The sequence below is a fragment of the Zootoca vivipara genome, chromosome 4, assembly GCF_963506605.1.
Source record: "Zootoca vivipara chromosome 4, rZooViv1.1, whole genome shotgun sequence".
Lineage (NCBI taxonomy): Eukaryota > Metazoa > Chordata > Lepidosauria > Squamata > Lacertidae > Zootoca > Zootoca vivipara.
Window position 1 is genome coordinate 12,032,458 of NC_083279.1, and position 25,292 is coordinate 12,057,749.

The window sequence follows — 25,292 nt, forward strand, 5'->3', positions numbered from 1 at the left end:
GGATTTCAGCCACCTGGATAGATTGGAACTGTTTGCAATATTAATAGTATGTTGTTTGCAAGTACCAATACAATAAAGAGAACTTCAGTTTGAATAATGTAGAGGCCTAACACAGTTAAGAGAATGCTTTTGTGACAAACTTTACAAAATGTAGTAAGACAGCAGCAGGAGGAACTGTGCTGTACAATGAACAGCCAAGTTTAATTTGCACTGTTTTTGCATTACATCTTAAAGCAACACATCACTGAAATGTTAAATGCTGCATATATGGCACAATAAGCTATCAGCAACACTTCTTTGGATCCAGATTTCAGTTCCCCTAATAAAACTAGGTCAACAACAAAAAAACACCCAAGTTTGTTATGGTTTGGGAGTTGTATGTCCGTCACACCTGTCTTCTCATTAAAAATAGAAATACAGTGGTACCTTGGTTCTTGAACTCAATCCATTCTGGAAGTCCATTCAACTTTCAAAACGTTCTCTAACCAAGGCATGGCTTCTGATTGGCTGATTGGCCCCAGAAACAATGCCGACAGCTGAAATGGATGTTTGGCCTCCAAAAAACGTTCGCAAACCAGAACATTTACTTCTAGGTTTGTGGCATCCGGGAGCCAATTTGTTTGTCAACTAAGCCGTTCAGGAACCAAGGTACTACTGTAACTGTACATAGGTTGGATTCAGACTTAAGTTTCTATGGATGTAAAGAATCTTCCATCCGGGAAAGGGTATTTATCCAGTGTTGTGACGCTAAAGTCAGAGGAGAGGTAACATATATCTTCTTTCTCTGCCGCCCCCAATGCTTCTTCCAACACAGGGATCCCCCAGTCCACTGGGAAAGTGTGGGTGATGGTGCTAAAATATCCAGTAGAATACTATAGGGAAAAAGAATATTTCTCCACTCTACCAGCAGAAGCATCCCCTGAGTAGTTTAAAAGAAGTCTCAATCAAACCCTATACATTGTTGCAAATACTGCAAAAATACCCCAAACAACAAAATAATTGGACAAAGTCCGCTTTGTTGAAGCTGACCAACTGTTTATCAATACATGTGGCATTCATTAATATGTCCTCTGAATATGTGACTTTCCATTCTGAAATGATGTATCCTTCCTTCCCACAGTGTTATGTCTAGTAGCGTTTTACACAGACACCCTGAATTAATTGTAAACAGGGACAACTGCATGGCAGGATCAGCAGGATGTTTAAAATATGTTTTAAAAGCTAGCAGATGGACACTTCTACCATTCTGTGATAAACAACACCATGTTCCAGAGGCATAAAAAAATAGATTACACATTGAATGGAAAAGGGCAAAGTACAAATCAATCATTCCAAGTAATAAGCTATCTGCCAGCAATAGCTGTGTAAAGGACATGGGAGTATTTATTTTGGTATTCTGTCCACAAATATTTCACAGGGAAAACCTCTGAGATGACATACTGACTCTTGGTATACCAAACACTGAGACTTAAGATTTTAGATAGCACAGGAGTCAGAGAACCAAGCACTTTACTCAAAGAGCTTAATACTAACCAGGTCTTGCAGGGAGAAATGTAAAGCAAAAATATATGGGCATTTAAAAAATGATGAAAAAGTATACATTTCTTTTAAGCACTGCCCAGGAACTGTTATCGCAATAATTTCATTTGCAATTTGGTTCCTTGATGCTTCTCAGTCCTTCATGGTATCCTTACTCATCTCCTTACTCTGAAACCCCACAACCCATTAAGGAAACAATGAAAATGCTGGTTCTAGTGCTGAAGAATTGTCCTGTAATAGACAGTAATCTCTCACATACTGCCAAAATCTCTTTTAGGAATCAACAGCTGATTAAGGAATCAACACTCTGGCAGACAAAACAGCCTGGGACTCAGCTACTGGTATACAGCTGCAAATAAAATGTTTTGCTTGTGCTTTAAGTGCAATATACAATGTGACACTAGATGGTGATGGTGAGCCTTATGGAAAATTCAATGTTGTTTTTTTAATTAAAAAAATGCTTTTTTAAAAAACCACATTTTCAGAATGTTTTTTTTTTAAAAAAATATGTGTGTAGATTCCACCCTGGACTCCAAAGGACCATGACAAACTCATTAGCCTTCACATATGGGTGACACTGTGCAAACAATTCAATGCATTAAAAGGAACCCCATGTCTATACAATGCAGAGAATCTAATGGATCGAAGGGGCTAGAAAACAGGCACTTTGGGATACAGTCATACATCGGTTTAAGTACGCTTCGGTTTGAGTACTTTCAGTTTAAGTACTCCGCAGATCTGTCTGGAACGGGTTAATCCACTTTCCATTACTTTCAATGCGAAAGTTCGCTTCAGGTTAAGTACGCTTCAGGTTAAGTACGGACTTCCAGAACCAATTACACTCATACTTCGCGTTAAGTACACTTCAGGTTGAGTACTCTGCGGACCTGTCTGGAACGGATTAATCCACTTTCCATTACTTTCAATGGGAAAGTTCGCTTCAGGTTAAGTACGCTTCAGTTTAAGTACTCCATGGACCATCTGGAACGGATTAATCCACTTTCCATTACTTTCATTGGGAAAGTTCGCTTCTGGTTAAATACACTTCAGGTTAAGTACAGACTTAAACCGAGGTACTACTGTATTGGACAGGGATAATATAAAAGCAAACCAACACAGAGTTTGTTACTCGGGAAGACAGGGAGTTAGCTGTAGATTTGCAAGTTATCTAACATGCCTACAATTGAACCCAATTGAATTATCCACTTCCCATGACAGGCACAGAACTAATTTTATAAGCAAGTCCTCCTTTCTGTTCCATAAGTAAATATTTTGCACTATGAAAGGTCCACACCCAGGCTTGTTGTTGTTCTTTTCACCTTCTTCCTCATCATCCCACAAAATGTGAATTCCCCTTGCCTTCCCTTTTCAAAACTAACCATGGGGGCACCCATGTTTGTGCGGACTATGCATAGATCCAATGAAAACCCCATAAAGGGAAGGAAGGATGGAAACATAGAGGGATGGAGCATGTTAGATGCTGCCGATATCCCAACAACTGTTAGAAGATTGGGAGAACTACGTACATCTGCACTAGGCTTTAACAGAAACAAACTTAAGATTCCTGAAGGATAAAGGGTCGCCATGAAAGCAGCCAAAAACTACAATCCAACAAGACTGACATATTAACACCGATAAAATAAGAGCCAGCTTGGATTGGCTAACCAAAGGCATAAACAGTGGTACCCAGTTAAATTTAACAATCACCACAACAAATCATGGTACATTTTTTTCTTGGAGATTTGAAAAGGGTCTGAAAATTGAAATACTGACAAGTGATAATAGTGCCAGCTCTCCCTAACAACATTCCGACATTAATTGGTGATAAACGTAAAGTTCAAAGATCTATTGTGGTTTCGTTGTAATGTATACAGAACATGTTTGTTTGAAAATATTTGTGGATGGCAATGAGAGAAAACAGGTTATGGCAGGCTATCAGCACTTTCATGATCTTTGTTAGAAGCATAGCCCAAATGAATAGTAGAGGATTTATTGTTAGAAGCAAATCCTAAATGAATAGCAGATGCTTTATGTTAAGATAATCCATAAGAAAGATTAAAACATCACATTAGAAAATCAGGAGAGGTGACAGGAATACCAGAAATACAATGGGGGAAAGGATGCAGAGAAATGGAGACTTCCAGACTGTCACTATTTTTCAGGTGGGAGTCATTCACATCCCAGCAAATTCAGGTTCCACAAATAAAGATAGCCTGGAGCTCTCACAAAACAAGCCCACTTCCCCTAACCAGTGGTGATTTTTGGGGGGGTTGAAGTTGTTGAGCTTTTTTTAGGGTTGAAATTGTTGAGGTCCCCCCCCCCGAAAATAAACTGCCACAGAGGCCAGATTAAACCAACCGGCAGGCCGTCTTAGGCCCCCGAAACGGACTTAGACTATTTGTGATGAATTTGGTGGGAAATGCAGTGGAAAGTGTGGGCTAACTCCTATAACACAATGTTGCCTAATCTCTCCACCAACAAATCAGGATGAATGCTCATCAAACTGGTCGTTTGGAAGTGACCAATATTTATTTAAAAGCTTTTGGGGGAAAACCCAAATAGAATAATAATGATGTGATCAGTATCCATGAGCAAGCCCATTCACCTCCCCAATAACAGTAAAGTGGTAAACTCCCCCCCCCCACTTCACAGTTCACACTGTACATTAGAATTCGTGTGACTTAAAGTTCTCTATACAAAAAGTCCCTTGAATGTTTATCACTTAAAGGGTCCCTAACATGCTGGCTTTACATGTGTTGCTGTTGTTTTTTAAATGGAGGAACATTTAATCATGAATTTCAACCTGCACTAAAGCGGTTTGCTAGCCCAGTTACCTGGTATCTTTTAACGTACTTTGAATGCCACAAGAGCTTACTATGCAGTTGAGTGCGGTATAGGGATTATCAGACCTCCACAGGTTCATTTTTAGTTTCTAGGTACTAGCCCAAGCTACTTTTTTCCCCTTCCACGATCTGCCTTTTATAACATTTGTGCTTGGTGGTTTTATTGTTTTTATCGACTTTTTATTGTGATCTGAACTGTGTGCTTTTATTGAATGAAAGATGGTTTTCAATTTGGGGGAAATGTTAAATATGTGGCTTATACAAAGTTCTTTCTTATATGCTCAAACAGTTCCTGCTTACCACACACACGGAGCCTATTTTCTTGTCCCAATCCCTGATTAATCGCTACACTTTTGTGCATTTGGGAATCAATATTTTTTCCCCAAGTTCATTGGCATCGGTTGTTTGCCTTGCCATTCTGTAGGCTTCCGTTTCCCTACACTTACGGCTATAGACAGAATTGGTCACATCACTAAATAAGAGGAGACACATTAGTATAAAAATTGCATGTGCTAATTTATATGCATAGAGGCACATTTAGAAATAATTGCTATAAACAGAGATGGAAACACTATTGCTTTTTCCATAGAGGGGAAGATTGTGACCAGGGGACCTGCCTTCCTGCTCCAACTACTGTACTGCCATCCATGCGCAAACCATTGATGTTGACAGGGCTTTTTTTTCCAGCGGAAACTCACCGGAACTGAGTTCCATCACCTCTCAGGTGTGTGCCATTGCCATTACAAAAGAACCAGGGAGATGTTCATGGAGAGTTCCAGCATTAGAAAAATAGAACTGGGTGTTGATGACTGGGAGGGGTAGCTAATGCCACAGAAGGCAGAATCGGGATTCAAGATGACCTTAACAGATTGGAGAACTGGGCCAAAACTTACAAGATGAATTTCAGTAGGGGTAAATGTAAGGTTCTACACAGGCAGGTAAGAAACAGATCTAGGGGTCTTTACCGGTACTTGAGTCAACAGTGTGATGCAGAATCAATCAAATAAATAAATGCTAATGCTATTCTAGTTAGATTTTTGATAAAAGAAGAGATGGATGCATCCTGTCTCCAACAGGTGGAACCCACAAACAGGAGCACCAAAGTGCCATATAGCTTGTTGCGTTCCATTTTACCGGCTAATAAAGCCCACTTGCAATAGAATAGTTGTGTCATCCTAGCATATATTAAGCCAAACTTAAAACAGTGGAAGAGGCTATTACTGATGAAATATGTCAGAGTCGAGTCTTCAACCATGTATGATAATGGGAGCAGCAGCTCAGGCAGTGAACCTTGGTATTGGAATAAGAACATTACAAGCATTTGCCCATTTTCATCTGTGAAATGTTGGAAGTCGGGCTCTTGCAGGAAAGGATTTCCTCTTGCCTGAAATGACTGGCCTGGGGTTGAATGGCAAAGCAATTGCAGCCCAGGATTGGCAAGCCAGAGGCAGCCTATACAGGATCCCTTGATAAGGTGCCATACTAGACATATTGTTTAATGTGTCTTTGCATTTAATGTGCTCAGTTTCTTAAAGTGCAAAAAGCAGCTGCAGGGGCTGATGATAACTGAGTTCACAGCAGTTGAGGAGGGGCAGTTTCAACCCTGTTCCCTACATTCCCCATTATGATCCTGATGAAAATTGTTCCTCTGAAGTTCCTATTTGCCTCTGAGAAACTTGCAGTTTATGTCTACCCCTCCATCGTATCTCAATGGGTAGACCTAGCATCCCAGAAACCTTCATTATTTCCCTGGATCCCATTGCCCCATCCAGCTCTTACTTAATTGCGCTGCTGCTGTAGTCAAATTTACAGCATCTTTCCATTTTCCTAAAAAATAAATACCCACCCCAAACTCCAGAATAACCGCACTGCCATACACCACTCTAATTTCCCCGCCTTAAAAATAGCTAGGATGGGTGGTATTTGCAGTGGCATTAGCAGAGTAATTAGTTAATGGTTTTTAAATATTTGCAAGGGCCGTGAGAATCCTATTTTTGGTATGAAATAAGACCCATTAGGAATATCATTAGCACCTGTCTTTGCTGCTACCTTGTGCTTTTATGATACTCCCCATCACAGCTGTACTAACATTCTGAATAACAGAATTGTTTTCTTTGAGACAATGATCAGTTCCCCAAAATAAAAGGCTTAAAAATAAACTGAGGAAGTTTCTTCTCTAGAGTCTAGGCAATTGGTGTTTCACTCTAGTCAGCCCTTTGCCTGATTAACTAGATATGCTTTGCTAAAAGTCTATCAATTTTATGACTTTAGTCCAGGCTTCCTCAACCCCGGCCCTCCAGATGTTTTGAGACTACAATTTCCAGCATCCCTGACCACTGGTGTTGCTAGCTAGGGATCATGGGAGTTGTAGGCCAAAAACATCTGGAGGGCCACGGTTGAGGAAGACTGCTTTAGTCATAGGCTAAGATCACTAAGAGGCAGAAGCAGGATAGTTTCTTGTAAATCAAACGATTTCTGCATGTGGCGCCTCATCTCTCAACTTCCACAAGAACCAGAAGCTTACTTAATTAATTTTTTTATATAAAAATAAATAAAGCTCCGCACCTGGAAAATATGGCTCAGCTTGGGGGGGGGGGGGTGGACACCAATGTGCGTCTTCAGTTCTTTTTAGTACTTGGATACCTAGCAAATATTATTTCATGGTTTCTACACACAAATTTAAATGAAATTATTCAGACATTCATAGAACAAATAAAATAAAATAAAAATTCTCTCCTGTAGCAGTGAATTAGTCATTCACCAAAAATACAAGTCTTGGGATATGCTAGTCCTGACTGCAGTTACCTGATTTACAAATTATAAGTAACCTGGGTGTCCTGCTTGAAAAATCTGTCTTTAAATGCCTTTGGATAACTTGTTATTCCATGTTTAATTAATACTCCCTACTAGAAGTTGAAGTTGGTTATTCACAGCCACCCCTCCATATGCTACAGACTGTGACCTTTCTGCCCCATTAGGCTAGGTGACAGTATATTTTCCAACCGGACATAAATGGGAACTTTAATTGAGGGAGATTGCCATTCTTTCTAATTATGAAAAATGCCAGAACAGAGCCGATCAAGAGAGCAGAGCAGTCATCTTCCCATGTTACCCACTGAACAAATATGTTAATCCCATTAGAAAGGTTAGGCAGCTTTAGATGTTCAGCCCAGTGTGTCTTAATAATCTAGATCTCTTTTCAGATTAGGCCTTTCATGGTAAAATACTATCCAGAGTTCAGGTCAGTATCTCAGCCATAAACAAATATGCACACCATCAATGCACCCTGGTGCATTTTGTCAACAGAAAATGAGAAGGAAACCTGTTTTAATTGTTGCAGGGCTATCTGGTCTATTGGTGAACAGGAGCATGAATGAAAGTTTGCAGTGCTATGTCAGGATAATCATGGGAAAACCATGGTTAATCATGTGCTGAACACATAAGAAATTGTCTACAGTGGAACCTCGGTTTATGAACACCTCGGTTTATGAATTTTCGGTTTACGAACGCCGCAGACCCATCTGGAACGGATTAATTCACTTTCCATTACACCCATGCTTCGGGTTATGTACGCTTCAGGTTGAGTACTCCACGACCCGTCTGGAACGGATTAATCCACTTTCCATTACTTTCAATGGGAAAGTTCGCTTCAGTTTATGAACGCTTCAGTTTATGAACAGACTTCCGGAACCAATTGTGTTCATAAACCGAGGTACCACTGTACTACAAAGAATTGTATCTGTCTTTAGGAGAAAGAAAGGCTTATAAGGCCATACTTCATACTTCTGACCAAAATTCTGATGCCAGTCAAGCAATGGCTGTCCTCCAAGATACCAATAAGGTTAATGTTTTTGGAGCTACCTTTTGCACATTATTCTTATGTGGCACAGGCCCTCTTTCTTTTGAATACTGCACCTTTGCATGCAAGCTCGTTAACTGAATCTTTGTCCATTTTTTAAATCAAGGTTAGAGGTTTGGCCTCATGAACATCTTCCTCTGGTGAGGTATCTGAGATGAGATTTAATATTTATTATTAATTAAATTTGCATACCTGTAGCCTTTGATCTGCAATGACTCCTTTGCAGCTACAGGTGACTATGTTCTGTTATAGTCCATTGGATGTGGGATATGCCTTTGTGAATGGAGCTGGAAGCTAGTCCTGCATGATCATGTCTCCCAGAGGAAGTTATTATCAGATTAATCAAAAATCATGGAGGATAAGGCTGTCAATGGTTATTAGCCACTGTTGATATATTCTGTCTCCAGTGTTGAAGGCACTATGCCTCTGAATACCAATTATTTCAAATTGCAAGTAGGGAGAGAGCTGTTTCACTCAGGTCAATCCTGCTCAGGTCCTATAGGGTAAAAGGTAAAGATAAAGGACCCCTAGATGGTTGAGTCCGGTCAAAGGCGACTATGGGGATGAGGCACTCATCTCGCTTTCAGGATGAGGGAGATGGCCTTTGTCCACAGACAGCTTTCTGGGTCATGTGGCCAGCATGACTAGACTGCTTCTGCTGCAACAGAACACCATGACGGAAGCCAGAGTGCACAGAAATGCCGTTTAGCTTCCTGTCGCAGCGGTACCTATTTATCTACTTGCACTGGTGTGCTTTTGAACTGCTAGGTTGGCAGGAGATGGGACCGAACAATGGGAGCTCACCCTGTTGCAGGGATTTGAACCACCAACCTTCCGATCGGCAAGCCCAAGAGGCTCAGTGGTTTAGCCCACAGCGCCACCCACATCCAATAGGCATTTGGTTGGTCGCTGTGAGAAGGGGTTGTTGGACTAGATGGGCCCCTTTGATATGATCTAGCAGGGCTCTTCTAAAGGAAGGCAATACGACAAGCTTTACTACAGAGGCCAAACACTGGATTATGCTTGAAGAAACTTCCATTAAGATATAGATTTAGATTTTCTTTGTGCACCTCCAACCCAAATGTCATTTGCATGCAGAGTTACCACTCACAAGGACATCCTTAAGCACTCTGATGTGGGTTATCACAGGTTATCCAGGGCTGGATCCAGACACATCAAAGAAGCGTTTCAGTTAAATGTGTTGTAAATTTAAACAGGGAAAACAGGTAGAGAAAAGCAGGACTCCACAGCACCACCTGGTGGCGCAATGTTATATCACATATACAATGTATATAAATCACTTTTTCTTTACCAGTCTAGCTGCGTCCCAGGTCTGCACAAAAAGAATATAAGCAGCGAGCAGGCCTGTTTTACTGTGATAAAAGATGTTCCTTGGTACTTCTTTCTAAATGTAGTCCTTGATTCTACAAATACTCAGATGGATTGGTGCCTTTATCGTATTGTTGAATCTTCCATGCGAAAGAGACATTTTGTTTATGCCATTTGGATATTTCAGTGAGAAAAGATCAAAGAACTATAAATCAAACAAGTTTTATGGGGCTTTTACTGCCTCTCCTTCTCAAACTAATGTGACTGTCTGTACAGTTTTGAGACCAGAGTCTGTATAAAATTGGGGCAGTAAATTGCCATAAATCCTTAGCTTTATCTGAAACTTGATATACCTGACTTAGATGCACCTACTGTGATGATACCATTAGAAGCATTCTCATGTCAGGTGGGCACCAACCATAACAATAAAAAGACACCTTTATATATGCCATCTATAACCATGGAAACTCACACTTCTGCAAGATACCCCCCCCCACACACACACACATACTAAAGCTCAGGGATACTGGAAGTTGCAGTCCACAAACATCTGGAGGCAATAGGTTGAAGAAGACTGATTTAATTAAAGGCATTTTCATAACATTGGGGAAGCTAGTCCCTCTGGTTTTCTGCATTTACGTTGTTCGCATACATTTTCAGAGCCACACGTACAGCAATATAATTTACTTGGTCTGTATCACACTGAGAAGCTAGCCACTTGGATGTAGAAGCCACTTGATGTGGAATTACTTTCCACTTACTACGGCAGAGTAAGACGGTAACCAGCTTTCCATTAACTGTTTCCCCCCTTAAAAATAAAATAAAAATCAACATCTCATTGCAATTTGCCTATAGTTATTCAGAGGATTAGTTAAGAAATGTCAGTGAACAGATACTGACTGCTCATTAACATTCATGGCATTACCCCTTCTGTTGGGTTGGTTTCAGCTGCTGATAGAGCAATACTTTAAAAAGATATTGGCTTGGCTGCAAAACAGCTGCTCAGCAAAGCCACTATGCAGGGGGAATTGGTGATAATGAGATGATAGTATTACGACAACTCTGGGAGGATAATATATCTTAAGCTGTTTTGAGGTATGCCGTGTGTTGTCTGAGTACTAATAAACACAACTGTCTGTCCAGTCCTGTAAGGGGTTGTTCCTCAGTGGGCAAACAGTTCAGACCCCATCGCTTCCTGAAATTCAAGAAGAGCTATAAATGTGAATCAAATCTCTGCAAATTGTGATGTTTCTTTGTCCCATACATACTTTCAAGGATGAAAGAGTATCAGCTGATTTGCTTCAGTGCTCCTTTACTTGAAGGACTTGATGTTAGTACATTTGGAAGTGCTTGATATTATTCTGAGGCTAAATAATAGTTCTAAAGTTGTGGCTCACTGTTGCTGTATGTGGCATATATGGTTGGCAGCCAGCTGTCAACCTGGAGAAAACATGTCTTCCTTTAAATGCTCCAGAGCAACAGAAGAGTGTGCAGCTAGTGTAATTTGATCTCATACATCCTTCGGCCCTCCATCAGCTTTCTACCCCTGACTTTATGTAGGACAAAACAGCAAGTCCTGCTCACTACCGTACAATAAACAGGGAAACAGATTTGGCAAAGAAGCCAGAAGGCTATTACAGGGTGATGCATATTCTCCTGATATTTCAAAGCTTTCAAAGGGATGTGGATTGTCCACTACTAATCCTGTTTAGTTGGGCAGGAGAGCTGAAAAAATGGCGCAGCTGGCAACCAATGTTCTCCTTGGGTTTCAGATAGTACATGGGCAGACGAGTCTTAAAAGCCCCGCAAACAAATTTTCATGGCCCTCTAGCGGCCATGAATGCTTATTAATCAGAAGTAATGTATTTAGTAATGTATTTAGTGGTAACTCTGAAAGTGTATACACTGGTACCTCGGAAATTGAACGGAATCCGTTCCAGAAGTCCGTTCGACTTTCAAAATGTTTGGAAACCAAGCTGTGGCTTCCGATTGGCTTCAGGAAGCTTCTGCAGCCAATTGGAAGCTGCGGAAGTCACCTCGGACGTTCGGGTTCCAAAGAACGTTTGCAAACCAGAACACTCACTTCCGTGGTTGTGGCGTTCGGGAGCCAAAACATTCAAATTGCAAGGCGTTCAGGATCCAAGGTACGACTGTACTCGATTTTGACCAAACTAAGCCTCCTAGAGCAAAACATGTATCAGGAGGTTTAATTTGGTCAGCATCAAGTATACACTTCCATAGTTAATACTAAATACAGGGCAGTGAAAATTTGTGTCCTAGAGCTGGCCGATCAGAAGGTCGGCGGTTTGAATCCCCGCAACGGGGTGAGCTCCCGTTGCTTGGTCCCTGCTCCTGCCAACCTAGCAGTTTGAAAGCACGTCAAAGTGCAAGTAGATAAATAGGTACCGCTCCGGCAGGAAGGTAAACAGCATTTCCATGCGCTGCTCTGGTTCACCAGAAGCAGCTTAGTCATGCTGGCCACATGACCCAGAAGCTGTATGCTGGCTCCCTTGGCCAATAAAGCGAGATGAGCACAGCAACCCCAGAGTCATCCGTGACTGGACCTAATGGTCAGGGCTCCCTTTACCTTTACCCATGTATTATCTGAAACACAAGGGGTGCATTGGTTTCCAGATGTGAAATATATTGACATTATTTTCAGCTCTCCTACCCCACTAGTTAGCTTGACCTTGGAGAAGAAATATTACTAGTAGTGAGAAAGGGGTGGAGAGAGACAGCAGAATATTCTACCCTTCAACCACTATTTTGGAATGCCAGATTTTTAGGCAGCAAAATATCTTGAGCTGTCACTGAATGCTTTTCTGCTATGGCTTTATTCCCCCCCCCAAAAAAAAACTAACAACGCAGCACAGTCACAACAATGACTCTGAAATGTATTAGACAATAATTAAGGGCTATTCAAAAGCTAAGCACAAAAGCCATCTGTGTGACATCTCTGCTGGTAAATTTCCCTAACTGTTTGAGTTTCATTCCACCAAAAGGCACTCCATTCAGGTGATCAGTTTCTACCTTTTGCATCTATCTATTGCAATTTGCTGCATATCCCATGAAAAAGCTCTTCCAAAACTGCACACCAATTATGTGATGAAATGAGTACTGTACTAAAAGTTTCAGCATAATTAGAGTAGCATTGTTCATCCTTCCATGAATCAACACAATTTTCTTCCTCCTACATAATTCCAGCATATGCTTTGATGGAGAGAATGAAAATATCCACAAGAAAGGGAACATGTGCTTCAACCCCTGCAAAGCTGCTGAATCATCTTTTGCTTTGACTCTGGAGGACGTGACAATCTCTCTGGAGTGATTCGGAACACAACAAAAGTAAGTATAAAGTCACTTCACTACAAGTGCACTGGGCATAGACATTGGCAAATATTTGCCCTTTGGCAACCATGTCATAAGGCAAGTGTGAGAATTCAATCTTTCTCTGTGCTTGTAGGTTTGGTTAGAAAAGAGCATCTCTGGTCATATTGACAAAGGATATTTCTCTCTGGTTGGCAACACTGCAACCTTCATGCATCTTGGGAAGAGATATAAGTCCCTTGGGAATCAAACACTTTCATTTTTACATATTAATGACAAAAGTTGTGTGCTATTGGGAAAGGTAAGTTTAAAACCTCCCAATAATGTGCTTTAGAATAATGTGTGTAGAATAATGACTTTCCCCCTGCTTTCTGGGCAGGGTTCCACATCCACCATAGTAGGGACATTTCAGTTCATAAAGGATGTTTATTAGTATAGTTTTCGGAGTGAACCCTAGGCAACATATTCCAGCAAGAGTTTACCTAAGCCCCCACCACATCCATGATTTATATTTTGTAAAATGTAAATGTGCCCATTCAGGCAAACAAATAGAAAAGGGGCCATGGCATATCAAGTGAGACGGACCTAATACTTCATCCATGTGCTGTTTTAAACAGTGTGCAAGTCTTTCATCTCTCAGCAGCCCATCCTTTCATATCATTGGGATTAACAGGAATAATTACAGATAAGGGATGCCAGCTTTAAAGGAAGCTCTTATCCTAGCAGGACAACAACTGAATGTGATATCTAATTGCCTGGAAAATACAATTAACATTCATTCTGAACAAGTGGTATTCTGTGACAAACTAGGGGATTCCAACTAAGGAAACTGACCGTACAATGGATTAATTGATTGAGCCTTTTATGATGTGACACACATGATCAACAGTCTCATATGGTTATCTATTGCCGGATGGTATAATTCAGACTGGAGGTGGGGGCAGGAATCAAATGTTTGGATGTCCTATTTTAAAAGCATCATGTACATATAAAACTAGCATGCTAAAGAAGAAGATAATAGCCTAGCCTTATCTATGTCATGTTTGTTTTGTAAGTTCAGGAAATGATTTTCCACGGGAGAGCATCTTTTATCTGCCACTTCAAGTGAAATAGGCTGTCTACATTATGTACAGTTCCATGGATGACTGTGCAGATTGGCTCCAAGAATAAGCTAAATATAACATACTACTCACCATCAAATTTCTTGTGCCTGGACACAAAGGTTGTGCGCACAAAATGACTCGTCTCCTCCACCAAGTTTTCAAATTCCAGTTTGCTTTGCTGGCTTAGCTTGTCTTCCATTTCTGATGTGCAGCATGTATATTCCTGAGGGCAGATTCTCAAATGTTCCCCTGCAATAACCATAAATGAATGCAACATATGAATGAAGACATGCAAAATTTACATCCCTGTTCATATGCACACACTGGTCCCACTTTACGAACATTCGCTATGTGAAATTTCACATATCCATACCAAAGGCATTTGTAGCCAAACCTATACATATTACATATTCAGATATCTGAGCAGAGCATTTTTTACTTCCTTGTTTGCCTTTTGCTGGCTGGCTGAGGAACAGAGGGAGGGGGAGCAATCGGGCAAACCAGAGAGCATTTGTTTGTATGTTTTCCTGTCTTAAAAAAAGGGGGGGTCAAATTTGTGTGGTTGAAAATGCATTAGAAATTTTCCCATAGAAATCAATGGAAATTGTCAACTCATTCTGTAAACACTCACCTTCTGTTCAGTGAGCAAGATGTGCATGTTCTGTCAAGTTCCTACCAGCAAATTGCTTTCCACTCATTTGCAATGAAATCATTAGTCACTGCACAGCCAGTCATTTCTCCAACCAAAGGGACTGTGTAATGTAATGGTGGAAGGAACTAGAGTGCATAACTCAAAAGAACCTTTTGGTGCAATCAGGTGTTTGAGTCTTCTCAGGGATGGGGACCTGTTCTCTCACCAGGGCGGTATTCCATGAAACATTCAGAGGCAATGTGTGAAGTCTACTGGATGGGGCCTAAGACAAAAAGCAGAGGGGGCACTCCCTTTCATACTCTTTCAGCCACTCAACATGCTAACAGGGAAGACCAGATTTGCTCTTAGCCAAACATTTGGATGGATTGCTTAATTTAGCTTCTCCCCTTTTCCTTTTCCATTGCTGAATCTATTTTGGCTCCCTGCATCACCCCCCTTCCAATCTCCTTCTCTATCCCAGTCTCCGTCTCCTCCATATGAAATAAGCTGCCTGAAATAAGGTCAGAGGTCATAAAGCCACAAGTTTCCCACTCCAGGCCATCTGAATAAGGAAGGATGTTGCCAGCTGAAAGAAAGCTAGCAGAAAAGGGTCCTAACTAATGAGTGAGTCCCTGGATCTTGGAAATACCACTAAGAAAGTCATCTTTCGCAACTCTGGTAAATGCACGAATGCCCTGGAACTCAGACGTTTTGGCTCCTGCAAACCTGGAAGTGATTGTTCCAGTTTGTGGACATTCTTTTGGAACCCGAACATCCAATGGGGCTTCCGGGGCTTCTGGTTGGCTGCAGGAAAGCCGTTATTAGGTTTTCGAACATTTTGGAAGTCGAACGGCCTTCCGGAACGGATTCTGTTCGACTTCGAAGGTATGACTGTGCATCTCTTGTAGATCTTCTCAGTAGAGGTGTCCACCCTGTGGAATGCCCTCCCATCAGATGTTGAGGAGATAAATAACTATACAACTTTTAACAGCCCTATATACGGTAGGGAAGTTTTTAATGTTTTATTACACTTTAATGCTTGTGTGCCTATATATTAGAGCTTAAGCTCCATTCTGGCTTCATCCTTTGCATTTTTATAGCAACGTCTGACTGTCACAAGTTCTCATAGACAAAATCAGATTTCTTGTTAGACACACATCATTGTAAGTAAAAATGCAATGAAGTATTTAATTAATGTTTATGCTACACAAAAGAAAAGCAATAGAGACGTAATGATTTTCATTCAGTTCCACAGATTTATCTCTTGGTGTACCATGCCACTGCTCTTGACAGTATTGGTTTCTTCAATGGAGGCTACAAGTAGAAGCCCATTATTTAGCTCATGAAATTAAAATACTCGGTTATTACTACATGAACCGTGAATTTCCAATTGGCGCTGTTCTCTGGTTGTCAGAAATATTTAGGCTGGCTTGCAAAAAGGAGAAAAATCCACTGTCCCCTTGAGAAATAGAATAAATGCCCTGACTGTGAGAAGAGCTACACATGTGCCAATGTAAATGTTTCACTTGCAGCACAAACCATGCTGATTGAAATCTCAACATGCTCCTTTAATGCACAGAAGCAAGACAAGGGCTTACATATTATTCAGTGCCTAACTTTTCCAAGACTGAATATGTATTTACATCTCTATAGGCTCGTATAGTACTCATACCATAAACATTGTACCATTGACTTGCCCTTCTGCTTTCCTTTTTCTACTTATGCTATGCTTGTCACCAATGGAACCCGAGCTAGCTCAAGGCATAGAACCTCGGTTCCAAGTGGGGTGAAAGCATTTCCAGAATGGAGTCAGGATTCTCTGCTTCATAATTTTCAACCTTCATCCCCTGGGCATGTGAGGTGGGAATCTAGCTTGACTCAGGAAGTTGCTTTGAAGTTCACGTCATGCTTCTAACACTAGGGTTTTTTTTTAATCTGGGATGTCTTTAACGTGAACATTGCAACCCAACAGGAGAACTATGCACTTGGGATTCTAGAAAGGAACTCAGTGGTGCGAAGGGCAAGCACGTGACTGAAATTCATTCCTTCTGAAATTCTGGGTTTTCATAGGACAACAGTTCGTGATTGACAGGTGGGACCAACAAACCAGACAATCCTAAATATGACAGAATCAAAACATTGAGATCATAGAATCACAGAATCATAGAGTTGGAAGAGACCACAAGGGCCATCCAGTCCAACCCCCTGCCAAGCAGGAAACACCATCAAAGCATTCTTGACATATGCCTGTCAAGCCTCTGCTTAAAGACCTCCAAAGAAGGAGACTCCACCACACTCCACAGATGAGGGAGAGTGGACCTGCTTGTTTGCCAGTCAGGGAGAAAATGAGCAATCAGGCAATGCAATCTAGTGCTCCTCACCACCACCATCACAACTGTCTGGGTAAGAGGTGAGTGAACAGGAAAGTAGGCTCAAATTATTTATTGGCAGAACTTGATGGAATTTGTGTGCCCCTTCTGATAGGATGAAGCCAAGCTGATTTCAGACAGGTAAGCATTTGGTTTACAAACATCCGCACAGGGCATTAGAGCCTAGTTAGTATGTAAATGTTGGATGTTGTTAGGCTTCCATGCTTCAGTGAATTGCTATCGGTAATCTTGCAAATTAACCTTATGCCAATAACAATAGCAACAATTGTTGGTGGTCGTACAACAGCACACAGAGTGCAACAAGAACTGAGAGATTGGGGGGGGGGGCTAGTTTAATCTCACTGTAAAGAAGTGGTACAATGACAATATTTCTATTTCTAAAAATAACAAATTAACGGCTTCTCCATGAACAACATGATCCCTGAACAGGCTAAGTTTGAATCCCTTCACCTTTCCCCCCCAATGTTCTCGGTTTTGTAACACATTGTTCTAAAATGACATCAAGGTATCGATTTTGGCATTTACAAACCTTGATGATTTTACAGGCTGTAACCTCTCCAACGAACATGCTGCTCTTTTACCCTGGGAAATTCCATGCATTTTGTATTCTTACGGCACTTTCAGCAAAGACTCTATAGCATAAGGGGCATCAGATACAGCTAGCTGCCTTCCTCTTGCCCCAAAGAGTGTCTCCATAGAGAAGCTTGACTGCATTAAGTTATGCTGTGCCAGCACTATGCCAGACACAAACAAGAATTAATTCAGCAGTTCACAATGACCTACTGCAACTCAGTGAACCACAGTGCTTCAGACTAAAGATGCTGACTTACATCTCTCTCCTTTCTCTGTGGCCCACATTATATAAATCAAGCCAATCACCTGCTACAAATTCAACAACTACCGTTCAATTCCAGTTTTTATTACAGCTGTAATCTCACACCTGTCTGCACTTGCTCCATATTGGCAAGCATTTGCAGTTGAATTTGGTACAAGCTGACATACTGGGAACTTATGTAACGTAGCACGGCAACTTACGGACCACACTTCTATACTCAAAGCCAGATGATTGTGGGGTTTGAACGACAGCTGTCTCCCACTCTCCCCAGTCTCTAGGGATTAACAGGAAATGAAACAGGCCTACATTTACATATGGGGGACCTGTCAGGCAACCACACAAAGAATTGGATGAGAGAAACAGGGCAAAGTGAAGTAAAAGCAGGGAAATTCCCTAGTCCTTATACAGTGGTATCTCGACTTACGAATAACTCCTACTTATGGATGTTTCTACTTACGAACGGAGCTCCACCCGCCATCTTGGATGCGATTTAGATAGGATTTTTTCGACTTACGGATTTTCAGATAGGGTTGCTTCAACTTACGAATTTTTTATCCCAATGCATTCCTATGGGATTTGACTTACAATTTTTTCGACTTGCGAATGTGCGTTTGGAACGCATTAAATTCGTAAGTCGATGTACCACTGTAGTTACTTTAGTGGATACTTTTAGTCTAGTGGTAGTAAAAGTGACCTCTCTAGTTTCCCTGAAGTTTTCTTCTTTTGCCAATGCTGTTTGATAACCTGATATTCCTCAGGTCATAAGTTTAAGGTCTGCTATTGGGGTTATGTCATGATACTCTGGGATGGTTCCAGAGTTAAGCAGAGTCATGACTAGATCTGGGTGATATCAGCTATTCAGCATTGTGAATACACTGCAATATAATGATACATCTTTTGGGAATTATACGGACAGACAGAACTGCCTAAATTGTATAAAATTTATTTATGTATGCTACTACATAGCTGCCAAGTCACCCGTATTCCCCGGGAAATCCCCATTTTTCCAGCTGATCCTAGCTGAAAAAAAAGGATTTTTTTTCCCCGGTTTATTCTGGCACGGTGGCCATTTTGGAACTGGGCGGAGCATGCTCAGAAGCGACTTTTGATGCTGCTCTGCCTAGTTCCAAAATGGCTGCAGCGCTACTTCTGGTCTGCTACTTCCGCCCAGTCCCTTATTTCTCCGACAGCAGCTTGGCAGGTATGTGCTACTACAGCAGCAAGAATGCTACTTGCCCAAAAGTGGAAAGAAGCAGAAGTCCCAGCTATGGAAGAATGGATACAAAAACTTATGGAATATGCAGAAATGGCAAATCTCACTGGAAAAAATAAGAAACCAAGATAACAAACTTTTTATAAAAGAACAGAAATGGTTTATTGAGTATTTACAGATAAATACAGCAGGATTATTGTAATAACCTGCAGTTTCATAAGAGTATATACTTAAAGTAGAATTGTTTGTAAAACTAATGAAATGTATAAACTTGGAAAGTATAATTTATTATTATTATTATTATTATTATTATTATTATTATTATTATTATTATTTTGGGGAAAAAATACATCACAATGTTGAAAAGTGGAGGGAGAAACAAGCTGCATCAGACCCAACCTTGCAACTCCCTTGGCAGGAGCAATGGCAATTTCACCCTGGCACCTAGCAGGGCCAGGGCCAATGCAGCTTGTTTGTGTGCTGGTGGTGGAGGGACTCAGGAGCAGTGGTGGTTTAATACATGATATACTGCTGGTTAAAAGGACCATCATGCCCTCAAACCGATCCTGGGTGACGTATTGTTACATCGCCTAGGGCTAGTCATGGCAACATGCTATTTGTGGAGCCTCCCACCTCCCAGGACTCCAGGAAGTGTGACACTCTGGAGTATTGGGCAGGGCGTGGCAGGATGGTATTACCCAACATGTCATGTTTCTGTGGTGGCTGCCATGTTCTTTTCCTCACAGAGTGCTCTGGAGTAACCTAGGATCTGGTGGAAAACCCAAGATGATGGCCAGAAAGCTTTTGGTGCCAGACACCATAAACATTTGAAATAAGTTAAAAATGGAGTCGAAGGCAAGTTTCAGAAGGAATCACCTGGAATGTAAATGTTGTAAATATGTAAATGTTGGCACCAGGCCCGATTATGTGGATTTAGAAAAAGGGTATCATGACATGGAGTTTTAAAATAGGTGTATCACTTGCTAGAAGAACAGTCAAAATGTAAAATTAGGATTTTACTTCTCCCACAGCTGAAATCTTACTAAAGCTCAGACCACAGTCGTTAATTATAATGGCACCCTTGTTAAAGTAGAGCTTAATCACACAAACGTATCTGAATTTATTATGATTTGCGACATAAATTTTACAATTACAAGAATAATATTTTTAATGATATACTCAGTTTTGATAGTGCCTGCCCTAACCCCTGTTGAAAGCCAGTCATAAATTCTACAATTTATAGTATACTACCTAAGGTTAAATTCATGTTAGAATGATGAAAAGAATGATATGACCATTTCTGAACTTTTCTATTGAAAAGGTTGTTCAAGAGTGAACAATCTTTCTTCTTCTTTCTTACAATCGAGGAAACTGTTTGGTTTCATATTCACAGGATTGCAAAGCTGCAAGGGACACAGAGGCTCATCTAGTCCAACCCCCTGCAATGCAGGAATCTTGACACTAGCCTCAAAGCCAACTTGAAACCATGCCATATCCTGTTTAGTGTTGCAAATGTGCTAACATTTTATTGCTGCACTACAAGGAGGAATAAACCTTAGTTTGAGAAATGATCCTTAGTTTGAGAATGCTGTTTTGTATTTTGTTGATTCAATGAGAAAAGTTTTATATAGTTTTCAGCAAGTTTTCTAGAGGGTCTATCAGTGCTAGTCAATAAATACAGGAGTGTCAGCTGCTTCCTGCAATGAGCGAAAAAAGTAATTGATCCCCTGCTAAATTTGCCCGTTTGCCCTCTGATGAAGAAATGACCAGTCCATAATTTTAATGGTAGGTTTATTGTAGCTGTGAGAAACAGAATAGCATCAGGAAAAATCCCAGAAACCCAGAAGACAAAAGTCAGAGATTGATGTGCATTATGATGAGTGAAATAAGTATTTGATCCCTTTGCAAAAGATAACTTAGTACTTGGTGGCAAAACCCATGTTGGCAATTACAGAGGTCAAAAGTTTCTTGTAGGTGGCCACCAGGTTTGCACATATCTCAGGAGGTATTTTGTCCCACCCTTCTTTGCAGATCCTCTCCAAGTCAATAAGATTTCGAGGCTGACGTGTAGCTACTTGAACCTTCAGCTCCCTCCACAGATTTTCAATGGGATTAAGGTCTGGAGACTGCCTAGGCCACTCCAGGAGCTTAATGTGCTTCTTCTTGAGCCACTCCTTTGTTGCCTTGGCCGTGTGTTTTGGGTCATTGTCATGCTGGAATACCCACCCTTGACCCATTTTCAATGCCCTGGCCGAGGGAAGGAGGCACTCACCCAAGATTATTCTGTCTCTCACAGCTACAATAAACCTACCATTAAAATTATGGACGGGTCATTTCTTTGTCAGAGAGCAAACAGGCAAATTTAGGAGGGGATCAAATACTTCCCCCCCCCACACTGTACATATATGAATATAGTAACATTAGAAGCTGACTTACACTGAGCCAGATCATTAATCATTCTAGGCCAGTACTGACCACACTAATTGCAGAGTTCTCCAGGGCCACAGGAGAACAGAGGTCTTCCATTGAAGGCCCTTGAGCTGTAGATGCCAGGGTTTGCAAAACAGCCATTGTTCAACTGAGCTGTGGCATCGTGTGGCTCCGAAGTAAAACTACCATCAACATTGTGCTACTAACTTCCACACTGAGTGGGTTTAGAACTACATCCATCCTTATGCTTTGTTTGCAAAAGTTGGATGGAGATAAACATTGCATCTATCTTAGCTGTACTGCAAATATTGCATTTTGCTTGCACCCTTTTCAGAACATTGCTGGGAATCTAGTTTACATTTCTTTCACTAACTGTTTATTCAGTAGAAAGGTCACAACTGACACTCGCCTCCTTGCAGTCACAATTCTTCTGGAGTTATAGATTTAATACCATAAATTTCTTATAATAAATGCCAGCCCAGAGTCTGTGACGCCAGATGTTCCCATTGCTTGCCAGAGTTTCCCACTCATTCATGTCGAGTCTCCCAAGTCACATTTGCAAAGATCTTCACATCAGAACTGTGGGTGATTTATGTGCCTTTTAGCACTGGTTATCTCACTATAAAATATGCATGTGAACAAGCCTACATGGCCATCTTTGAAAGAGAGGGCGCAAAAATGTCTGTAAGCTTGGGAAGTGTTATAGGGTTAAGTTTGGATAAGAGGCAGCTTCCAAATTTATAGGTGGAATGTGTGTTTTCTAGCTGGGATCCCTGGGGTCTCTAGTTTTGAGGTCCATAACTTAACAGCGCATTCTTACAATTCATTGTTTTAGTATGAGATCTTATGTTTCTCTAGTGTTTTGCTCTCTGAGGATGTTGGATATGCAAACCCATTTCTGTGTAATCAATAAAGATGCCTTTATTCTTACTTATTTTGCCATATCATAAGGCATATTAGTCACAAGTTAGCATGTGATTCTATTCTTCCATTAACGAGAAGCAAACATCTTTATTTGATGTGTAAGACCAGAAATGCAGGGTGCTGGAAGCATGAGCCTCAATAGGAGAGAAGCACAGAAGAAAGTGTAGGGGGGGAGGACTGGGGAAAAGAGGGAGGGAGAGAGCGCAGATAGGTGATTGGAAAGCTGGCAAGTATAAGTACTTGGCACCTTGGCTTTCTGCATTTTTCAAAAGCAATACCCCAACACAGAAAACCATCACTGTTTTACAGTTATTCAAGCAGTTTTACTACAATTGTGTAGCACTAGGACGTAGTAAAATCATCCACTGCTTTCAGGCAGCAAATAGTTGCTACATCATCATTACGTCAAGCCACAGGATGGAGGAGAAGCTAAGCTGTTTGCTACTGAGATTTTACCAGTCCATTTTTCCCCATAGATTTTTGGGATGGTTTTCATAAACAGGTAGACAGGCTCAGGAATGTCTGTTTCTGTGACTCCTGCAACCACACAATTTGGAAGGCAGCAGGGCTGCCTGGGGCAAAAAACGATGATGACCACTTGCACATCACAAAAATATGGGGAATGCATAACAAAAAAGGGGTGAGGGCACAGCTCTGCAAAAAAGGTGTATATTATCATCTATATGCATAAATATAAATTCAAAAAATACTGGTAGTTACTGTAATTTAAATAGAAATATACCACACCATGGTAATCAAACAACCTGGGTGCTTGTCTAAATTTATTGTTCCAGTGCTAACTTTTGAGGGGCAAGGCGCTTGCTTTTACAAAGTACTTTGCTTTGAACCACACCTTGACCGGATGACTCTTTGTAGTCCCCTCCCCCATCAATGACTTGCTGGCACCCCCATCCCAATTTCATGTTCAGAAACAGACTGGATGATTCTAGACAAGATCCCTGCCTTGCAGGGGATGAACTAGATGAGCCTTGGAGTCCCTTCCAATTCTATGATTCTGTGGACCTGCAGTTGACTCTTACTTCAACAATAGCGATGAGACAGATCTCCCTTACCTAGACCATACCCGAGGGGCACAAACTAGCTTAGGGGATAAACAACACACACCTTGCATCCACCTTATTCTGTTGAATGGTTGGGCCAGCCTTCAAAGGCACCTAGATGAGTCAACACACAATGTTTGTAGCCAGGCTTGACCAGGGACAACCAATGGACTGCTTGGGTGGGTAGAACTACATTGGGGCCTGAGAGAATAACACAACTGTTTAAGGCAGTTGAGCAGGGCAACAGATCAAGAAGGCCCTGTCCTAGTCCCTAACTGATCCCCACCATTTCCAACATGGTTCTGTCATGGCGTGGAAAGCTCAGGCATTGCTGCACCTCCATCTCTTCCTGCCACCCGAGCAGAAGTCATTTCATACAATGTTAACATGCTAACACTGTACAAAGCAAATGTATTTGTGGTGTTTGCAATATTGTGGGATCTCCCTCTTCAGCACAAAAAGCAATTTTGAGGAGACTCCAGCCGTCCGCCAATAAGGTGTATGTATCCTAAGACACATGTCATAACATCAATGCAGATTTAACCACATCTCACTCTGTCTGTCTGTCTGTCTGTCTGTCTGTCTGTTTGTCTGTCTCTCTCTCTCTCTCTCTCTCTCTACCTGTGTGTGTGTGTGTGTGTGTGTGTAGCTGAATGCTAGCAAACCAGAAACGTTTGATTTAGTATTCTAGCCAATATTCAAGTGAAGAAAATTGAAATATCCATTCACCGGACCAAAGATTGTTCCCAATGAACAGCCGTCTTGACTCTCTTCCTTCTGGCACAGCAATTAACTTCTCTGTAGGGTATAACAACACAGCACATTGCCTTGCTGAAATTGCATCTGGCATTAAATAGTGCAGTTCAACTATTCTACTTATACGCAAACTTATGCATGCAATGATCTGAATGCATTCTATTCCAATGCTTCCAGACAGGACAATATTGAAGGAACATTCCCCCAAAATATGGTTTCCAAAGGAGTAGATTAATACACTGAGGATGCAATGCAAGTAGCTCTACCCTTTGAGTTAAGAAGAAAAGCACACACTTCCCTCATTGCTTTCCCCACCCCAAGAAATCAATACTTCCTCCCTTTCCCTGTATGAATTCATCTGTTTGTCCTCAACAGAGAAATCATCTTTCTTCAGACACCTTTTGTTCCCTTGGAGGTTTGAGGTCAATTAAAAAATGAATGCCTTCCAAAACAGACTGATAATTAGTTAACAGTCTCTTCATTATAAGTCCCACGGGGAACATTAATTTACAAGAAGTCCTGACCCAGTTGTCCTTGGAATACCATCAAACTCACAGAAATGAAGGTCAGGGCAAAGCTATTCTTTCCAGCACTGCATGGGGTGTAATAAAGAACGATACCTGGAATGTTATTTCCTAATCTATCTGAAGACCATCATCTCTTGCTGTCTTGCCATTATATTCTTCAAACATACAGAGGTAGACAGCTGGGGTTTTTTTAATGGCCTAACCAGATGTGAGATCATTGTGAATGCATGCGTAAATGTATATTGTTGAGAATGGATTATAAGTAGAAGGATAGCTTTAGGATAGTCTCACTGAATCAGGCCAGTGGAACGCCCTTTCATCAGATGTCAAGGAAATAAACAACTATCTGACTTTTAGATGACATCCGAAGGCAGCCCTGTTTAGGGGAGCTTTTAAGGTTTGATGTTTTATTGCTTTTTTATTACAGTCATACCCTGGTTGTTGAACGCCTTGGTACTCGTGCATTTTGGCTCCTGAACAATCGAAACCCAGAAGTGAGTGTTCTGGTTTCCGAATGGTTTTTTT

The 25,292-nt window shown here is 41.1% G+C and overlaps 1 protein-coding gene across 1 annotated transcript in view; it reads right to left on the bottom strand.

Moving 5' to 3' along the window:
• Positions 1 to 25,292, bottom strand: part of GPC6 (glypican 6) — a 710,861-nt gene that overhangs the window by 477,361 nt on the left and 208,208 nt on the right. The window contains exon 2 of the mRNA XM_035116478.2: positions 14,091 to 14,249. Coding sequence (XP_034972369.1) covers positions 14,091 to 14,249 — 159 coding nt within the window. The remainder of the gene's footprint in view (positions 1 to 14,090; positions 14,250 to 25,292) is intronic.